This window comes from Doryrhamphus excisus, linkage group LG12, assembly GCF_037039965.1.
Source record: "Doryrhamphus excisus strain RoL-2023G ecotype Guam linkage group LG12, RoL_Dexc_Guam_v1.1, whole genome shotgun sequence".
Classification (NCBI taxonomy): Eukaryota; Metazoa; Chordata; class Actinopteri; order Syngnathiformes; family Syngnathidae; genus Doryrhamphus; species Doryrhamphus excisus.
The window spans coordinates 3,006,458-3,023,583 of record NC_136368.1 but is presented as its reverse complement, the minus strand read 5'-3'; the positions used below and the strand labels follow the sequence as shown (position 1 = coordinate 3,023,583).

Below are 17,126 nucleotides of genomic sequence, written 5' to 3'. Positions count from 1 at the left end.
CCTTTTTTATTGAAAAAACAGAAGAATGAAACGAAAGAAGAAACCTGAGGAAGCATTGTACAGGGGACCAGTTTGGCTTTAACATAATCAAAGAAAGAAGACATGATGAGAAGCTGCCTTCAGCTCTGTACTCTCCTCTTCAACATGGTTACTTCTTGAGCGGTTCTTCTATGACCCGCATCGTGTGGCGTGACACAAAAGCCTCAGCATCATTTCAGTAACTAAACACCCCAACGCTGCTGCTTGACGGACTCTTTCTTGGACCAGCACAGATCCGCTGGACACCACTACAAGAACCATGAAAACATCACACTGTACAAAATGTATGGATGAAAAAAAAAAACACCTGGAGGGAATGGGCGGATGCACAAAGCCGGTCTACAACCAAACACTGAGGTAGATATCTGGGCTGAAACAACAGAAGGCCAAGGTCAGCTGGTCAAGAAGGTGCAACTGTTGACAAAGGCAGTCATTGGCTGCAAGGTCACTGGAAAATAATCTACATGGCGCTCCTTCATCTTTGCCGATGCAACGCATAGCTCTACATCCACGTCTTCCTCTCACCTTGTCCAATAATCATCAAAACAAAAATCATCTTTGCAGGACCACCACCGTATGCTAGCTATGCTTCCTATAGCTATGCTATGCTTGGTCAGTGGGGTGAAGCCAAAGCATCAGCTCATTTGTGCTCTTCCAAACAATCGCTGGTGGTCTTCAAGGAAAGTGCACTTTTTTTTTTTTTTTTTTTACCATTTTACCTTTTTCTGTGCCTTCTCCAAGGTATCAAAACACTTAGCATGAGGGTGCTAACACCTATTCGGACTACAAGACCCTCTAAAAAAAAAAAGGTCCACCAAGGTTCTCTATCCATGCAGTGAGGATGTAGTAACAGGTACATTGATGCTAACATTGTAGTATTTAGTATTTACTTCCTGTGTGCATGGATGTCATATAGCAACATGGAAAGTAAGGCTAGCACCAGTTCCATGGTGAGCCACTGTGTGCTGAAGCTAGCCGCGAGCCTGTGGCTAGGTAGTACTGGTGTGTAACGATATACCAACAATGTGCTTCATATGCATTCATATGGAGGTTTTTAAGAAATATTTCTAGACTTTTTGATATATTTTGAAGGCACAGAAAAGAGTTGCAGTGTTCCTGTCTCACATAAGGATTGTGGCTGATGGGTAAAAAAAGTGTACTTCTCCTTTAAGGCAAGCTGGAGTTAAATATAATGTCCTTTTAAAGCAGTGATTCTTAACCATAGGGCCTCGGCCTAAACTTGGGCCTCTAGCGCCACCTATAGGGCTGAAAAAAACTTTAGTTTTGCACCAGTGGGCCACAAGGGCCATGGGACTGCGTAGTCGGTTATCAGAGGTAGGCTAGCCGCTATGCTACTATATGTTATCCATTAGACGCTCAGTTACAGTGCAGCTTCCGACCACATGGTGGCGGTAGTGTGTCAGTCAGTTGTTTAACAAGCTCACAGAAGATCAGAAGAAAACATTCAACTGCAACTAGCAATGGATACTGTTTTTAAACGAAAAAATGAAGACAAAAGTGGTGCCAGTCCCCCCCAAAAGACAACATTTTTACGTAAGTACAATCCAGACTTCATCAAGTACTGTTTTGTAAATGGAGGAAAGAGCAACATCTGGTTTTAGCTTGTTAAACTGTGAGTGGATTTGATTTATTATTGAAAACAAATTGAGGTCAATTAAATCTATACAGTGATAATATTTAATGGGCTCCGGGCCACTCTGCATTGAAAAAAATCGTGCCAAAACGTCAAAAAGGTTGAGAACCCCTGTTCTAAAGCACGATGGGAAAAAAAAAAAAAACACTAAAGACTGCCACGGCAACACTCGCACAGCAAGCACAAACACACTCTTTGCCATATCTGCCATATCTGGCTGGAGAGAACAAATAAAATCACCATGCATGTCTTTCTCACGTATTTGCTGGCATCTTTGGTAAGAAATACAAGTTTTGTCGTATGAAAATAAACTTTTTAAAAAGCCGTTCCTCGCATTGAATAAGGATTCATTGAAAACCATTCCAACAGTGAAGGATGAATAGCGTAGCGTTCCTTGCTTCAGTGCTGGTTTCAAACGCTGATGGCTGCTACTTGCTTTGATGGTAGGGATACGCTGAAGGGTTGCCAGATGTATCCAACTGTGATGCCAGGGCATTTTCCTGAAAGAGACAACATCATCATTCTTTCTGGTGCCGTTTAGCCCAAACTACATTTAGGCTGTCAAGCAACTAGTCCTTTTTTGCACTCAACCTGTTTTGGAGCCACAAACATTGTTGAGAAATGTAGAAAGAAAAGGTATTAGGATTGGTAAGTTTAGCGTCAAAGCCGTGCCAAATGTATGTGTATCTACTGTCGCTGGGAATACTGTACATTGCCTGCCAGAGAGAAGTGAAAATGTACCGGAGCACTGCATGTTTTTTTTTTTGTAATTTATAGTGCATGACTGAAGAACAGACTGGCTGTTATTAGCATTAGCAGTGTGATAGCATCAGTAACACATTGGTACATCCTAGCAATCTTATTTATCTCATTTATGATCTATAGCAGGGGTCTCAAACATGCGGCCCGCGGGCCAAATGTGGCCCGCAGAACACTAGTTTGAGGCCCCCGCCTTGATATGAAAGTTTAATGTTAGTGCAGCCCGCGCAAGTTTGATATGGATGCTGTATGGTATCATGTACCCAGAAAAAATTATTACGTTTGATTAATGTTCATGTTAAAAGTTAAATAACTGTTAATAGTTATCCTCCCTATCTGTGTGGAAGTGGTACGTTTTTGGCTATTTAAGTTTAAAGGAAATAACTTGAAGGCTACCGTTTAGGTCGCTAGCTCTCTAGTTTGCGAGTTAGCATGTGTCTCAAGACCCTGCAGTTGCGCAATATGTTGTAAATAAAAAGAGTATAAATGTGACTATAGTCGTGTTTTGTCATGTCTACAGGGCTCTAATAATGCTTTGTTCATTTTAATCTGAAAATAATAATTTGTCTACCCACCAACTATATGTGGTTTCTTAAGGTTTTATTATTTGCCGTTTTATTATTATTATTATTATATTTATTTATTACTGATTGATTGATTTTCTTTATTCTTGATTTATTTATTTTTCGTCTTATTTTGTGTAGAAAAATAAAAAGTAAGATATTTGAGAACAGTGGAATGTTTTATCAGAACTTGTAGAAAATTGGAACCAAGGCGAAGTTTTTGTAATTTTTTTGTTTTTAATAAATTCGTTGTTTTTTTTTTGGAAAACCTGATGCGGCCCAGTCTCACCCAGACCCGAGCTCCAGTGGTCCCCAAGTAAATTGAGTTTGAGACCCCTGATCTATAGTGTAAGACACAATAAACATGAAATGAATACAGAGGCACCATCCACCAGTACCAGCCTGGACTAACAAATATCCACATTAGCACCAGCAAATGATGAAGTACACTTACTTCCCCAGGTACGGCTGCTGTCTGCACGTGTGTATACTGAGGAACAAAAGCACCGGGAACTGGCGTGTTGGCGGCCATGAACTGCACAGTCAGGAGAAACAGTCATATAGAGCATCATGTGGATTTAGGACTTGGACTTTTCCGTCACACACCGCTCCTGCGCCGGCCAGAGACAGCTGATTCATGTGCTGTGTCAGGGGAGCCATCAAGGAAGCGGGCTGCACTGGCAATGACGGCTCCATAGAGGGCGATATGACTGCACCCTGGAAGATAACAGCAAGCTGTGTGAAACACTACACTAAACTACATCACTGGCTAACTAGCTAAGTGATGCTTATGTGTTATCGTTATCGACAGTTTATTTGAATGAGATGAGATGAGGTGACCACATTCAAGTATCTCTGGTCTTGTTCACAAGTGAGGGAAGGTGGTGCAGCGTCTGCAGTAATGCGGTCGCTGTACCGGACTGTGGTGGGAAGAGAGCGGAGCCGGAAGGCAAAGCTCCCGTGGTGAGATGGATATAAGCGGGTAAATAACTTTCCTCCGAAAGGTGGCTGGACTCACCCTAAAAAATAGGGTGAGGAGCTCAGTCATGCAGGAGTAGAGCCACTTCTCCTTCACATGGAGAGGGCATCTAGTCTGGATGCCTCCCTGGTGAAATGTTCTGGGCATGCCCGACCGGGAGATGTCCCCTGGGCAGACCTAGGACACGCTGGAGGGATTATGTCTCACAGCTGGCCTGGGAACGCCTTGGTGTCCTCCCGGTAGAGCTGGAGGAGGTGGCCGGGGACAGGAAGTCTGAGCTTCCCTACTGAGACTGAGACCCGGATAAGCGTAGTAGAATGGAATGGAGGTGTGGTGACACCCCCAGTGCTTACAGGGTGCTGCATGATGTAAGGGTGATGAGGCATCCAGGATGGGTTCTGCACCTGGAACATCACATAAACATACATGCACACAATCAGGGAGGCTTCCAAAGGGTGCTGTCAAATAAAATCTGGGTTATTTTTGTGTGCTGTGTTTGCTAACGCTAATCATACAGACTTTGCTTATGATTGTTACTTGATTTAACAAACAGGAACAGCCGTGCAGCAATATATCTCACCTCTTTATTGATTTATTATTAAATCAATACACTTACATAATATACTTTTAAACATAATTAAAGGTAGAGAATCATTAAAAGTACTGAGAGACCTTTGGTATAGAGATGATGAATTAACAGTAGTGCAGTGTACTACCTCATGAGGAAGGTTGGCGCTTCACTGCCGCATTTCATCTTTATCAGTTGTAACAAGGTAAAACTCTTAAATACATAATGCAGCTGAAAGGTCCTGCTTATTTGTAGGTAACAAGGTAAAACTCTTAAATACGTATTTCCAGCTGAAAGGTCCTGCTTATTTGTAGGTAACAAGGTAAAACTCTTAAATACGTATTTCCGGCTGAAAGTTCCTGCTTATTTGTAGGTAACAATGTAAAACTTAAATACGTATTTCCAGCTGAAAGGTCCTGCTTATTTGTAGGCAACAAGGTAAAACTCTTAAATACGTATTTCCAGCTGAAAGGTCCTGCTTATTTGTAGGTAACAAGGTAAAACTCTTAAATACGTATTTCCAGCTAAAAGGTCCTGCTTATTTGTAGGTAACAAGGTAAAACTCTTAAATACGTATTTCCAGCTGAAAGGTCCTGCTTATTTGTAGGTAACAAGGTAAAACTCTTAAATACGTATTTCCGGCTGAAAGTTCCTGCTTATTTGTAGGTAACAATGTAAAACTTAAATACGTATTTCCAGCTGAAAGGTCCTGCTTATTTGTAGGTAACAAGGTAAAACTCTTAAATACGTATTTCCAGCTGAAAGGTCCTGCTTATTTGTAGGTAACAAGGTAAAACTCTTAAATACGTATTTCCAGCTAAAAGGTCCTGCTTATTTGTAGGTAACAAGGTAAAACTCTTAAATACGTATTTCCAGCTGAAAGGTCCTGCTTATTTGTAGGTAACAAGGTAAAACTCTTAAATACATATTTCCAGCTGAAAGGTCCTGCTTATTTGTAGGTATAGAAGCAATCTTACCAAGTCAAATGTACTTGCTGCATGGACAGATCATTTCACTACTTTGAAGTGTTTTTTCCCAAATCCAGTCTTTTTATCTTGTATTTGGGCAGCCCTATTTTTGCAGTGTAATAGTGTAAAGGTGACTATAGGGGTGTTACTTCATGTCCACAGGGCTCTAGTCATATTTAGAAGTATCATAAAAGGGTTTTCTATGGTCTATGGTGGGAAAGAGGTGTGTTCTTGTCTCACAGAGGGATAGAGGACAAAGGGCAAAGTGCAGGGACGTAGCTGTTGGGTCTATGTACGTATGACCACATGAGAACCGCATGAGAAAGAAAGTCTAACCTGGTATGCTGAAACGGCAGACACGTACGGCGACATGGACGTCTGAGCAATCATCCTGTTTGAAACGCTGTATGCTGGTGGTGGGAAGAATCTGAGCACACAGATGATGGTCATCTGAGTCAGGTGTACACAAGGTACAGCAGGTCCATTAGCCCAACTTACCCATTTTGCATGGCAGCTACACTGGGCTCATACGCGAGTGCCATTCCAGCCTGGTGGAAAAGAAACACAGCTCAATAGTTTTGGAGGAGGAGGAAGAAGAAACATCTGGAGATGAAATAGAGCTTTTACAACAAGGCTTAAGACATGGAGATGAAGATTGGTGGAGAGACACGGAGATTGGTGGCCTTCAAAACACACGATGCTAAGTGTCAAATGACTCTGGAGCTGCTTATCCTTCAATGATTCTTCTTCATCAGCGTAAATGGTTCTTTATAGCCCCCCCCCCCCGCCACAGTAAACATACACATATGGCTGTAAGTAACATATATAATTCTTTAGAGCCTTGTCCCGCACAGAAAACATTTGAGATCTTCCAGAATCTGCACCTATTCCAGCTCTATTTCCTTTGATTTGTGCTTCCTGGCAAAACGTTTTAATTTATTCCACCCACGGCCCGTCTCGGCAGCTGTCCGGAAGTCCTCGAAAGTGCTTGGGAGTGTGACCAATCACAGTGGAATGGGGACATGCATATATAGAGGCGGACAAGGGGTGGAATAAATTAAACAGACTGTTTGGGCAGGAAATCCATGGAAAAGCTGCAGGAGGAGGTGCAGATTGTGGAAGATCTAGAAAGCTTTCCGTGCAGGTAATGGTGTAGCTGCTCCGTATGCCTGCTAGTTGATTATTTTGTGCTTTGAGCCACACACCACTGCGTCTGTGTGCTTTATAGTATGTTGCAAGTGGAGGCTGTAGAAACATAATGCACAAAGAGTATTTTTAAGAGAAGATCGCCTACCTACATGTTTTTTTTATATGGGAAACTCCACTGATTGAGGGGCTCATTCATGGTGGACTTTGATGTTATATACGTTACTGCCTTCAGTTCAATTTCATGAACAAGTTGGCCAACTTACCAGTCTGGTGTTTCCATTTCTTGGCCAGCCTCGCCCATTTGAAACAAATTTGTTTTGGCTTTGTCTCTTTTTCTGTCCACCGTCAGCAAACTTGCAAAGCAAAGGTTCAGATGGCGCTGTATTGAGGAGGAAAGGAACGGGGTTTTATCAGACAGTATGTTACTTAAATCCTCACATGGGCTCCTGTGGCCCCTCTCCATGCAAAAAAACACAAGAAAGCCATGAGAGTTCATGACAACGACAAGTTGTTGGTGTCAACTTGGGACGTCCTATGTGTGACGTGCACCCCACATATTGAAACTATGTGTTCCAGTTTACGTGCCAGCAAAACAACAACAACAAAAAAAGGCACAGCAAGTACATAGCCAGATCTACGTAGTCTACAATGTGCATGTATTGCATTTATTAGTTATGTAGTACATACAGTACCTGGTACACCAGCAGGCGTCTTCATAAACTTGCCATTGAAGTGAGAAATGACCGTGTCACATTTTTCTGTCGACTCCATCCTGTCGTTATTAGACACATAGAGCACATTAGCAATATATGCAGGAACAAGTACCGCAGTGATGTAGAAAAGCTGAGCTGCTCCTGTCCTTTTGGTTATGGACTGGCAAAGCATGTAGGTTCTGTATTCAACTCTCAGGTCTATATTCAAGACCATTCATTCAGTGTGGACAGTGAGGACAGAGGTCTCTGACCTGGCAAAACCCACTCCTCTGCTCGCTCCACTGGAATCCCTCAAAATGCGTGTGGATACGACTTGGCCAAAGTGCTTGAGCATGTTCTCTAGCTCCTGCTCATCCATAGACGGGGGTAGGTTGGAGATGTACAGGTTGGTGGGATCTTGTTCTTGTTGCTGAAGTGTACAATGGGTGAGAAGACATGGAATGACAGCACTTACAAAATACACAAAATGACTAGAGAGGTCATTACTTGGAAACTCAACACTTGAGTTGCATGCAGTCACAGAGCCTCACCATTCACATTCATCAGCATGGTAGCATAGCAAGCACAGAAGCAACATTCAAGCAAGACTGCGTTATTCATTCACTCCTCGGTAATCTCATCTGTAGCCGCTCACAATATCTTGCCAGATGAAAATGCATCAGGCCTGGGGTGATGATAAATCATTCATATATTCATAGATTAGCATGTGCGTGCATGTCTGGCAGGAAGAGGCTTTCAGCACCTTGCCACATTTGGTATAGAACAACGGCATGAACAGAGTGAGCCCTTTTGTCAGTCACACAGTCTCTTTGTCCAGGTGGGTGGAGGCGGGGCCGCTAGCATACACACAGAGTGCAGAAAAGTGTAACCTCGTAGAAATGATATTGCTCATATATTTTTATATGGTACAATCATACAATCTCATAGACCCTATCTCAAGTCTCTGTTCATGCCGTTGTTCTATGGAACAAATGTGCCCAGGTGCTGAAAGCCTCTTCCTGCAAGACACGACACACCATGCACAGATTGAATTCTCTTCCTGCCTTCAAACAAGCGGGAGATGAGCAAAAACTTCCTTTTTTCTGTGATGACTTCACTTCTTTCTTATCTTCCCAGGCCTGGTGCCCATCTTGGGAGAGTTCAAATATAACAAACACCTTTTGGTTACACCTGGTTATTTGAGGTGAGGCTGTATAAGCAGCGACTACACACATTTATTGATGAATTGAGCTGCAAAGCATGAAATGAGTGAAAGATGAGGGAAAAGTGGTAATATAGTACGGAGTTCATTTTCTTGTATTGTGTGATGAATGGATTGATTTGTCATCATCCCAGGCCTGGTGGGTGCTAGAATTAGCTCTGGATGACACTGGCTCCCACACATCACCTCACACTCCACGATTCAAGAGTACTGGTTTCAAAGCACTGGTAAAAGTATGAAGAAGCATGCTTGAAAAACAAAGCTGTAGTCGTTCTCGATAGCGTGCAAAAGGTCCAGGTGCATACATACATTTGGTGACAATGAACCCCCACCTTTGCCATCTGAGCTTGAACGCCGCTGGTCTTCAGGGCAGTAACAGCTTTCTGAGCTGCAGTGGGGCTATCAAAGTCCACAAAGCCGTACCCTGAGGAGACACATAGGACGCTGCAGTCATATTGTGTCGCTTTGAGCGGTCAAACCATGGCATACGGATTGTGACTTTGTTATCGATGAATGTATGGATGCTTATGGGATACACATATGTGTGTGTGTGCGGCAGAAGAGGGCAAAAAGTGCTGAGGATGCAGATACCAGAGTGATGTTACCAGCTGAGGTCAGCTCTTTGTTCTGTGGTGTGCCCACAGTCCCCCGGGGTACGACTCGGGCTATTTTTTAGCATATTGACACTAGCATATTTAGCATATTCCCTCTTCCCGTCAAAAGAAATACACACACACACACGGATAAGATATAAGAATGGTATGTGTACATCGAAAGTTTCATAAAAGCAAAAACAGAGAAGTGAGTGTTGAGTGTACATTTGGCAACCTTTTGTATCCATCATCCACACTCCTTATGTGAGACATCAACACACGTCTCGTCTTGTCTGGGCCTTCTAAAGATATAGAAAGAGAAGCTAAGAATGCACGTCATGGGACACACCTACTCCGCTTCCCAAAAGCAACAAAGACGCTGCATGTCCATCATGCGCGCTGCGTATGAAGCACGTTGTTAATAACTACCTTACAGGCATAGTGACACCTGGCCACAAGCTAGCGACTAGCTAGGTAACGCTACATTTTAGACATCAATACACCCAGGAAGGAGGGTCCCTAAATATTCCAAGACATGTTGGCATCAATGTACCCGGTACTACATGCAAAACCTTGTTGGAGCTTTTTGGAGCTCTTGTCTGTGTCCCATGATGGGCATACGTTAGCTGCCTCTTTTTATATATTTTGATATGTTTATAAGACCCGGAAAAGAGAAGATGCGTGTGCGCAAGCGTCTGTGAATGCACCCCATCGTGGATGACGGCCCATTGTAACTGTGGATGCTGAATACTTCATGACAGCATAATGTACCTTGGAGAAAACACTTCATACACACCTTTGCATTTGTTAGTAGCCTTGTCCAGGATGGCCTTCGTTGATACAATTTTGCCATACCTAAGACAGAAACAGAAAGTTATGGCTTCTACTGTCTACAAAAATGTTTTCACAATAATGAAAGCATCAGGCTTTCTGCTACATGTCATTGACTGCCCACCACTACAAAATTGGGGTATACAGTAGAATGAAGAATGAATGTTAGCACATGTAAATGTCCCAGGAGTCGTTGAGTGAGTACTCAGTCTATTAGTCTTCTTATATTACTGTATTTACCGGAGGAATAAACACTCTGAGGTATCGTCCAACTGCATTAAAACACTTAAAATTTCATTACGTAAAAGAAAAACAGGTCACACACCAAACACTGCCATCTAGTGGTCACAACCAGATACAGCAGATTTCATGAAACTAGCATTGCAAGCGTTATTGTGCCAGGTAGTGCGTATCTGTGCACGAGTTGTGTAGTGTGTCCAGCCTTACCCTGCATACATCAAAAGCTACATTAGCTACGTGTAGGCCTGTCACCATAATAGATACGTTGCTTTACCCAGCAGTGGAAAGAGCTCTGGATCAATGGCCATGCACGTGTATGCACGTGTATGCACGTCTGCTCCATCTGCTCCCTCTGTGGGATGGCAAGAGGGCTCACTCTGCATGTGTTGTGAGCATCCCCTCAGCTGTTAAGCCTCCTTGTGCCAGTGGTGGAGGCGGGGGCTAGTAGACCGAGTGCCAGCAGTTAGCAAGCAGACGCTACGCTGAATGCCACAGTTACATTGTGGCTGTGCAGCGCAGCCTTCCACCCCGGGGAGATATTCAACTAAACTGTCTAACATGACGTAAAAAGATGGCTACCATTATTGACAACCTCATAGGTTGTCAATAATATGAGCCCTGCAATAGTTGAACAATAAACTACATAATATTGTTTCCCAGCATGCTTTGCTGTACAGTTTGAGTAAATGGCTGAAATGTCATCCTCTGCATTATACCTTGTTACCGTCATGCATCGCTGTGTGTGGTTCTTTGGAAACCAGGAGTAGGATTGCAGCTACACTGCACTTGAGTACCATCTAGTGGCTGAAATGTGACATGACATAATGACCTTTATTGATCATCTTAATGTTTGATTTAAGTAATTAGTAGCAAAATCATTGACCCATCAAGTACAGTATGTGCATAGAGAATACAGGATGTGCTGGCATCACATTTGAAATGTTTTTTTTATTATTATTCATTCATTCATTCATTCATGTCCTTCGTGTCCAAAGCAGCTGTGCTGCATGTCAGTGCATGAGCACCACTGCCACATGGAGCAAGACAATCAATAGTAATCAATAGTAGATGAAGAGGAGAGCAAGTGCAGTACTCACGGCTGACAGAGGCTGACCAGGTCATGGTCAGTTGTTGCTGGGGACAACCCTCTGATGTACAAGTTCGTTTTGCTGAGTTGCTCCCAGCCTGCCGTGCTGCTGCTACTGCTGCTGCTGCTACTTGGACTGGGTGGCGCCATGGGGTGGGACGGTACGCGAGCAGGCCACTGGAGGGGGGGGGGGGCAATAACCAAAGCTTAGTGTGAGACATCTACTATAGAAGCACACAAATGAAGATGGTTGACTTGGCTGAATGAGCTGATGTTCGAACGGCACGAATGGCAGCACGTCCTTACTTTGAGGAGAAATAATCAGCCTTAGACCATTCCCAAAATGGATCCAGTTCTTCCAGATCCCATTTCCACAATTACTCAACATTTCATCCAAATCCATTCAGACCTTTTCAAGCTTTTTTTGAACACAAACGCATCAACACAGGCACAAACATACAGTACCCTTACCCTTCTTCTACGTTACCTACATCACATCTACTCTACTACCATAGTCTATTACATACTACATCATTAGTCTACTACATCACTAGTCTACTACATCCTACATCACATCTACTCTACTACCATAGTCTATTACATACTACATCATTAGTCTACTACCATAGTCTACTACATCCTACATCACATCTACTCTACTACCATAGTCTATTACATACTACATCATTAGTCTACTACATCACTAGTCTACTACAATAGTCTACTACATACTACATCACATCTACTCTACTACCATAGTCTATTACATACTACATCATTAGTCTACTACATCAGTAGTCTACTACCATAGTCTACTACATACTACATCACATCTACTCTACTACCATAGTCTATTACATACTACATCATTAGTCTACTACATCACTAGTCTACTACCATAGTCTACTACATCCTACATCACATCTACTCTACTACCATAGTCTAATACATACTACATCATTAGTCTACTACATCACTAGTCTACGACATCCTACATCACATCTACTCTACTACCATAGTCTATTACATCCTACATCATTAGTCTACTACATCACTAGTCTACTACATCCTACATCACATCTACTCTACTACCATAGTCTACTACATCCTACATCATTAGTCTACTACATCAATAGTCTACTAACATAGTCTACTACATCCTACATCACATCTACTCTACTACCAGTCTACTACATCCTACATCATGTCTACTCTCCTACCATAGTCAACTACATCATATCTACTCTACTACCATAGTCTACTACTACTACTACTACTACTACTACATCCTACAACATTAGTCTACTACCATAGTCTACTACATCCTACATCATATCTACTCTACTACCATAATCTACTACATCCTACATCATATCTACTCAACTACATCATTAGTCTACTACCATAGTCCACTACATTCTACAACACATCTACTCTACTACTATAGTGTACTACATGTATGTATACTATGTTGTACCACTGTACATGTTATGCTATATTGTAGTACATGTACAGTGTGTTTGCTCTGTTAGTGTAGTATGGTGTACTGTGATGCCATGCAGTAAGTAAATAAGGACCAGGAAGGTAGTGTGGCATGAATGGTATTGTGTAGTACTAACGGCATATGTCAGATGAGGAGAAGTGGATATGCAACTATGCTAGCTTGACACGCCACCATACATAATAAATCCTACACCATGAGCGATGACTGTATGTTAATGTGTGTACACTGGTTACTAGCTAAATATGCACTTCTTGTGAAATAGAAGTATCTGTACGCGTCACCCACCATGTGCTGACCAGCCAGTGATTGTCCATCAAGCAATCTCCCTTTTGGCATCGTCAGGGTCCACACGGGCCAGTATCTCTGGCCTACACGTCTAATTGTTATCAGCTGTGCTTCAGTGGGGGAGGGGTCAATGCAAAGCGTCATGCAGAAGGGTTGAGTTTTGAATCAGTACATGTTTTTGTTGTTTTGCAGCCAGTCTGGAGGAAATAGCCAAATTCCAGAGTGACTGATTGTAGTCTGAGGAGAGCTTTCCCCTTTAGGGATTTGTCCTGATTATCCCCCACCCCCCACAACCCCATTCTCTAGCTGATGGAATGTCAAGCATGATGCGTCTACAGACTTGATGTGCTCCTCTGCGTCTAACTACTGAATGGATGAAGGAACAGCAACATGTCCTGGAACTGGGATTCACAATCAGGAAGGATAGAAATAAGATGCATTTTCTTTTTAAAACAAACAACTAATTTGGTTAGTTGGGAGCTACTTTTTGTCCCACGAGGAAGCGAATATCACCGTCATGGTGATACAAACAAGTCCTAATATACATATACAGGCGCATAGGTGATAACATGTCATCATATACACATATACAGACGTATAGGTGATGACATATCATCATATACAGGCGTATAGGTGATAATGTGTCATCATATACACATACAGTATACAGGCGTATTGATGAAGAAATGGAACAACCAGCAAGAATTGACTTCCAATTCAAGAGTAAAAGTTCCTTCCACTGTGCAAGGCAAAGCCAATTTTGGTTTGATTCAGCCATGTTTTTGTTTTTTTTTCCTTTTGCAGCTGGAGGGCTGTGAGAACAGCAGGGAGTGGACATCTTATCAGCCAGCAGCAGACCAGCTGAGCCTGACATACTGTATAATACAGTAGAGCAGCAGCCTCGCCCATCAGGCTCCTGCTTACAGGATAACACTGTCAGCATCAACGTACGCTACATGCTCATTGAAAGCTTTTAGCTAAGACACGATCAATATGCATCTGGGGCAACTTAAATGACCCGATAGACAATTCATCAGTCGCATATCAATGCCAATTCTGCTCAATCTAACATGATGACTTTATTAGCAAGAAAATATAGCAAACATCTATGCTAAAGGACATGCTATATTATGTCTAGCTATACATTGTGCTAGTAAACGTGATTTCTTAGTGCCATGGAAAATATTCAAGGAAACAATGAGACATGAACACACACATCTTTCTCTTGCCTGTGCATTCTAAAGATATAAAAACAGCTAAAAAAAGAGGCAGCACATGAATGACCATGAAGGGACACACCTATTCAAAGAGCTCCAACAAGGTTTTCCATCCATGCTGTGAGCATGTAGTTACAGGTACATTGATGATAACATGTTATACTTAGTATTGAATATTGTGGGAACTTCTAGCATCAAAACAAAAAGTTCCAATATGTAGCTTTACCTTTGGCTAACGATCTGAGGCATGGAGATCCAGTGTTTGCTAAAGATAGTCGCTAGCCTGTGGCCAGGTGTCACTACACCGGCAATATAGTTCTTGGGTGTAACAATGTTCTGAAGAATAATAATAACCCAATGAGGATAAGCGGTATAGAAAATGGATAGATACCAATGTAGTTAACAATGTGAGTGGTGCGTTTATCACCCATAGGTGTGTCCCATAACATGCATTCTTAGCTGTCTCTTTTTATTATCTCTTTCTGTATCTTTAGAACACAAATGAAAGTTAGAGTTGTTTGTATCCATGATGCAGGCAGCTGGTATAGTCATGATTCTCCAGAGACCTCTGAATCACATTAAACGTCACACTGCCATTCTTCCATAGCATGCCTTTCCATTCTTCTTGGTAAACCTCTGAATCACAAAACAGGATCCTGAACGCAACCTTTCCTTTATACGTTCAAGCAAAGGTGGCATTGATACTTGGCTAACAGGACCCTAAACGTCACACTTCCATGTTCACGTAGCACGCAAGTGACCTCCGAGTCCCGCACACGACCGTGAACGCAACACTGGGGTTACACAAAAATAAACATGGCATTGTGAAATGCTTGAAATGATTAAAGAAATACGTAAATCAGCGAATTTACCTGATTGCCAAACTGAGTCCTTAGTGGGTTTCCAGGACTGGCAAAAATCATCCTCAGTCCAAATTTAATAGTTCAGCCTATGTTGGGCTGCCTCGCCTAGAAGCGGGAAATCAGTTGTCCCGGATGTCCCGGATGTCCCAAATGTCCCGCTCACTCGGCTGACTCATCTGGACACAGGAACACACGCCACCGTCCCAACTTCGATCGCGGCCCAGCTTCGTTTGGCTAGTTCGGCATGACTCGGAAAAGAGGCGGAAACGTTCGGGCCAAACCATTCGGCCATTACGGTAGGGGTGCTCGGGTCTCAATGTTGATTCAAATGAAGGACATTAAACGTGTCCTCGCACAAGTAGCGTGTTGTACCTTTTGACATGTTAAACACGACCATTTCGTGATGAATAACACCACATTTCAAACTTCTACAGAAGCACTTTGTTTTTTCTTGTAAGGTGTGTGTGTGTGTGGAGTGTTCTAGGATGCATACTTAACATTCCATCGTGTGGCTCGTCCTCATGGCTGTGTTTAAGTCTCCTACATCCGTAAAAACCCGCAATAAAACAGGCAAAGTGCAGGTATTTAACAAGAAGTAACTTTTGATGACCCATGGCGCGACTGATAGTCAGATAGCCAGACTTCCGGTAGTCAAGGTAAATGTCAACAAGCTGTGACGTCTTCTTTCCCGGACTTTTACAGTTCATCAACAATGCAAAACGTCACAATCGTAGTGACGTCACATCATAGTAATTACGTTCTCGACTTTTTATACATTTTGGAATAAAGCACACTCACTTTGCTATCAGAATATGGACTTGTGTTGCTTATCATCACTTCCTCTTTTGTACCCTTATTTTGTTACACTCCCACTCCTTAACGTGAGTGGTGAATTGTCCCACATTGTTGGACGGTCATGAATGCACCTCGCTGCACAAATCGTCTACTATAATGCATTTTCATCCTTTTTCTTTCACCTCATATTTGCTCCCAAATGCCCACATTTAAAACACAGAATGCTAAGTATAAATTACCTTGGAGTTGCCTATTCTTAAATTATTGTTTTCAATAAGGAGTGTTTTTATTGTGCATTTTGTCACCATCGCCACCCCACTGTCAACATCTTGGTGTGAAAGTATGTTGTATAAGATGTATTGTAGCTATGGTGGAATAGTGTTAATGATACAATACGTAAATAAGACATGACTTACTCTATTTTGTGGCAACCTTGATGCTCCTTTATTCTGTGGAGCATAGCATCAGGAATAGCTTCCTAGCGAGTGATGTAAAGAGGCTAATACCTGTCAGCTAAAGCAGAGTCAACAAAGGCATCTCCATGTAGATGCTGGACTTGCTTCAGCAGATTTTTCATCCAAGTAGTAGTAATGCCAAAATGATGTGTTGCTGCTGGATGTTCACAGTATCCCGGTCATACTGGAAACTTCTATTCTTTTCTCTCCAACAATGTACCAGCAAGCGCAGAGAAAGAGAGACGGATGTTCTTTGCAGTGATCATTTCACTGATGACTGCTATGAAAGAACACCTTTACACAAATCATCTAAAGACGATCTAAATATATGAATATATTGTTATTGTTTTGTGAAATACTGCAGGGGTTAGTTGGCCAAGTCTTGCTTAATTCTCTTGAAATTTGATCCTTTTGCATTCCTCCTCATCTTCCTCCCTACGCATGCCAGCGTTCTGAGCTTTGGCCTGTGCCCAAGCTCACATTTCTGCAGAACACCATTGTTTTGTTTTCCTTGGAGGCAGCATGAATTGACGCTCACGCTGAGGTCCAGCCTTGGGATGTATTTCTTCAAGCTCTCCAATGACAACATCAACCATGACTCTACTTGCCTCACACCATCCCAGTGCTGACAAACAATGGATTCTACTTAGCAGTGCTGACTGT

The 17,126-nt window shown here is 42.4% G+C and overlaps 1 protein-coding gene across 2 annotated transcripts; it reads right to left on the bottom strand.

Annotated features, from left to right (window-relative positions):
* Nucleotides 1–334: 334 nt before the first annotated feature.
* On the bottom strand, nt 335–15,444 carry rbms1b (RNA binding motif, single stranded interacting protein 1b). Of its 2 annotated transcripts, XM_058081972.2 has the most exons (13): nt 15,223–15,443; nt 11,355–11,521; nt 9,983–10,041; nt 8,926–9,017; nt 7,644–7,801; nt 7,372–7,451; nt 6,943–7,058; nt 6,029–6,078; nt 5,867–5,957; nt 4,348–4,398; nt 3,622–3,732; nt 3,470–3,550; nt 335–2,193 (listed from the first exon to the last, which is right to left on the bottom strand). In XM_058081972.2, exons 1-13 carry the CDS (start codon nt 15,271–15,273, stop codon nt 2,122–2,124), a joined length of 1,179 nt encoding a protein of 392 aa, XP_057937955.2. In that variant the 5' UTR covers nt 15,274–15,443; the 3' UTR covers nt 335–2,121. The 2 variants fall into 2 exon arrangements, with proteins under 2 accessions (XP_057937955.2, XP_078651237.1); XM_078795111.1 differs by lacking the exon at nt 4,348–4,398 and having other exon boundaries at nt 15,223–15,444.
* Between the last annotated feature and the right edge of the window lie 1,682 nt (nt 15,445–17,126).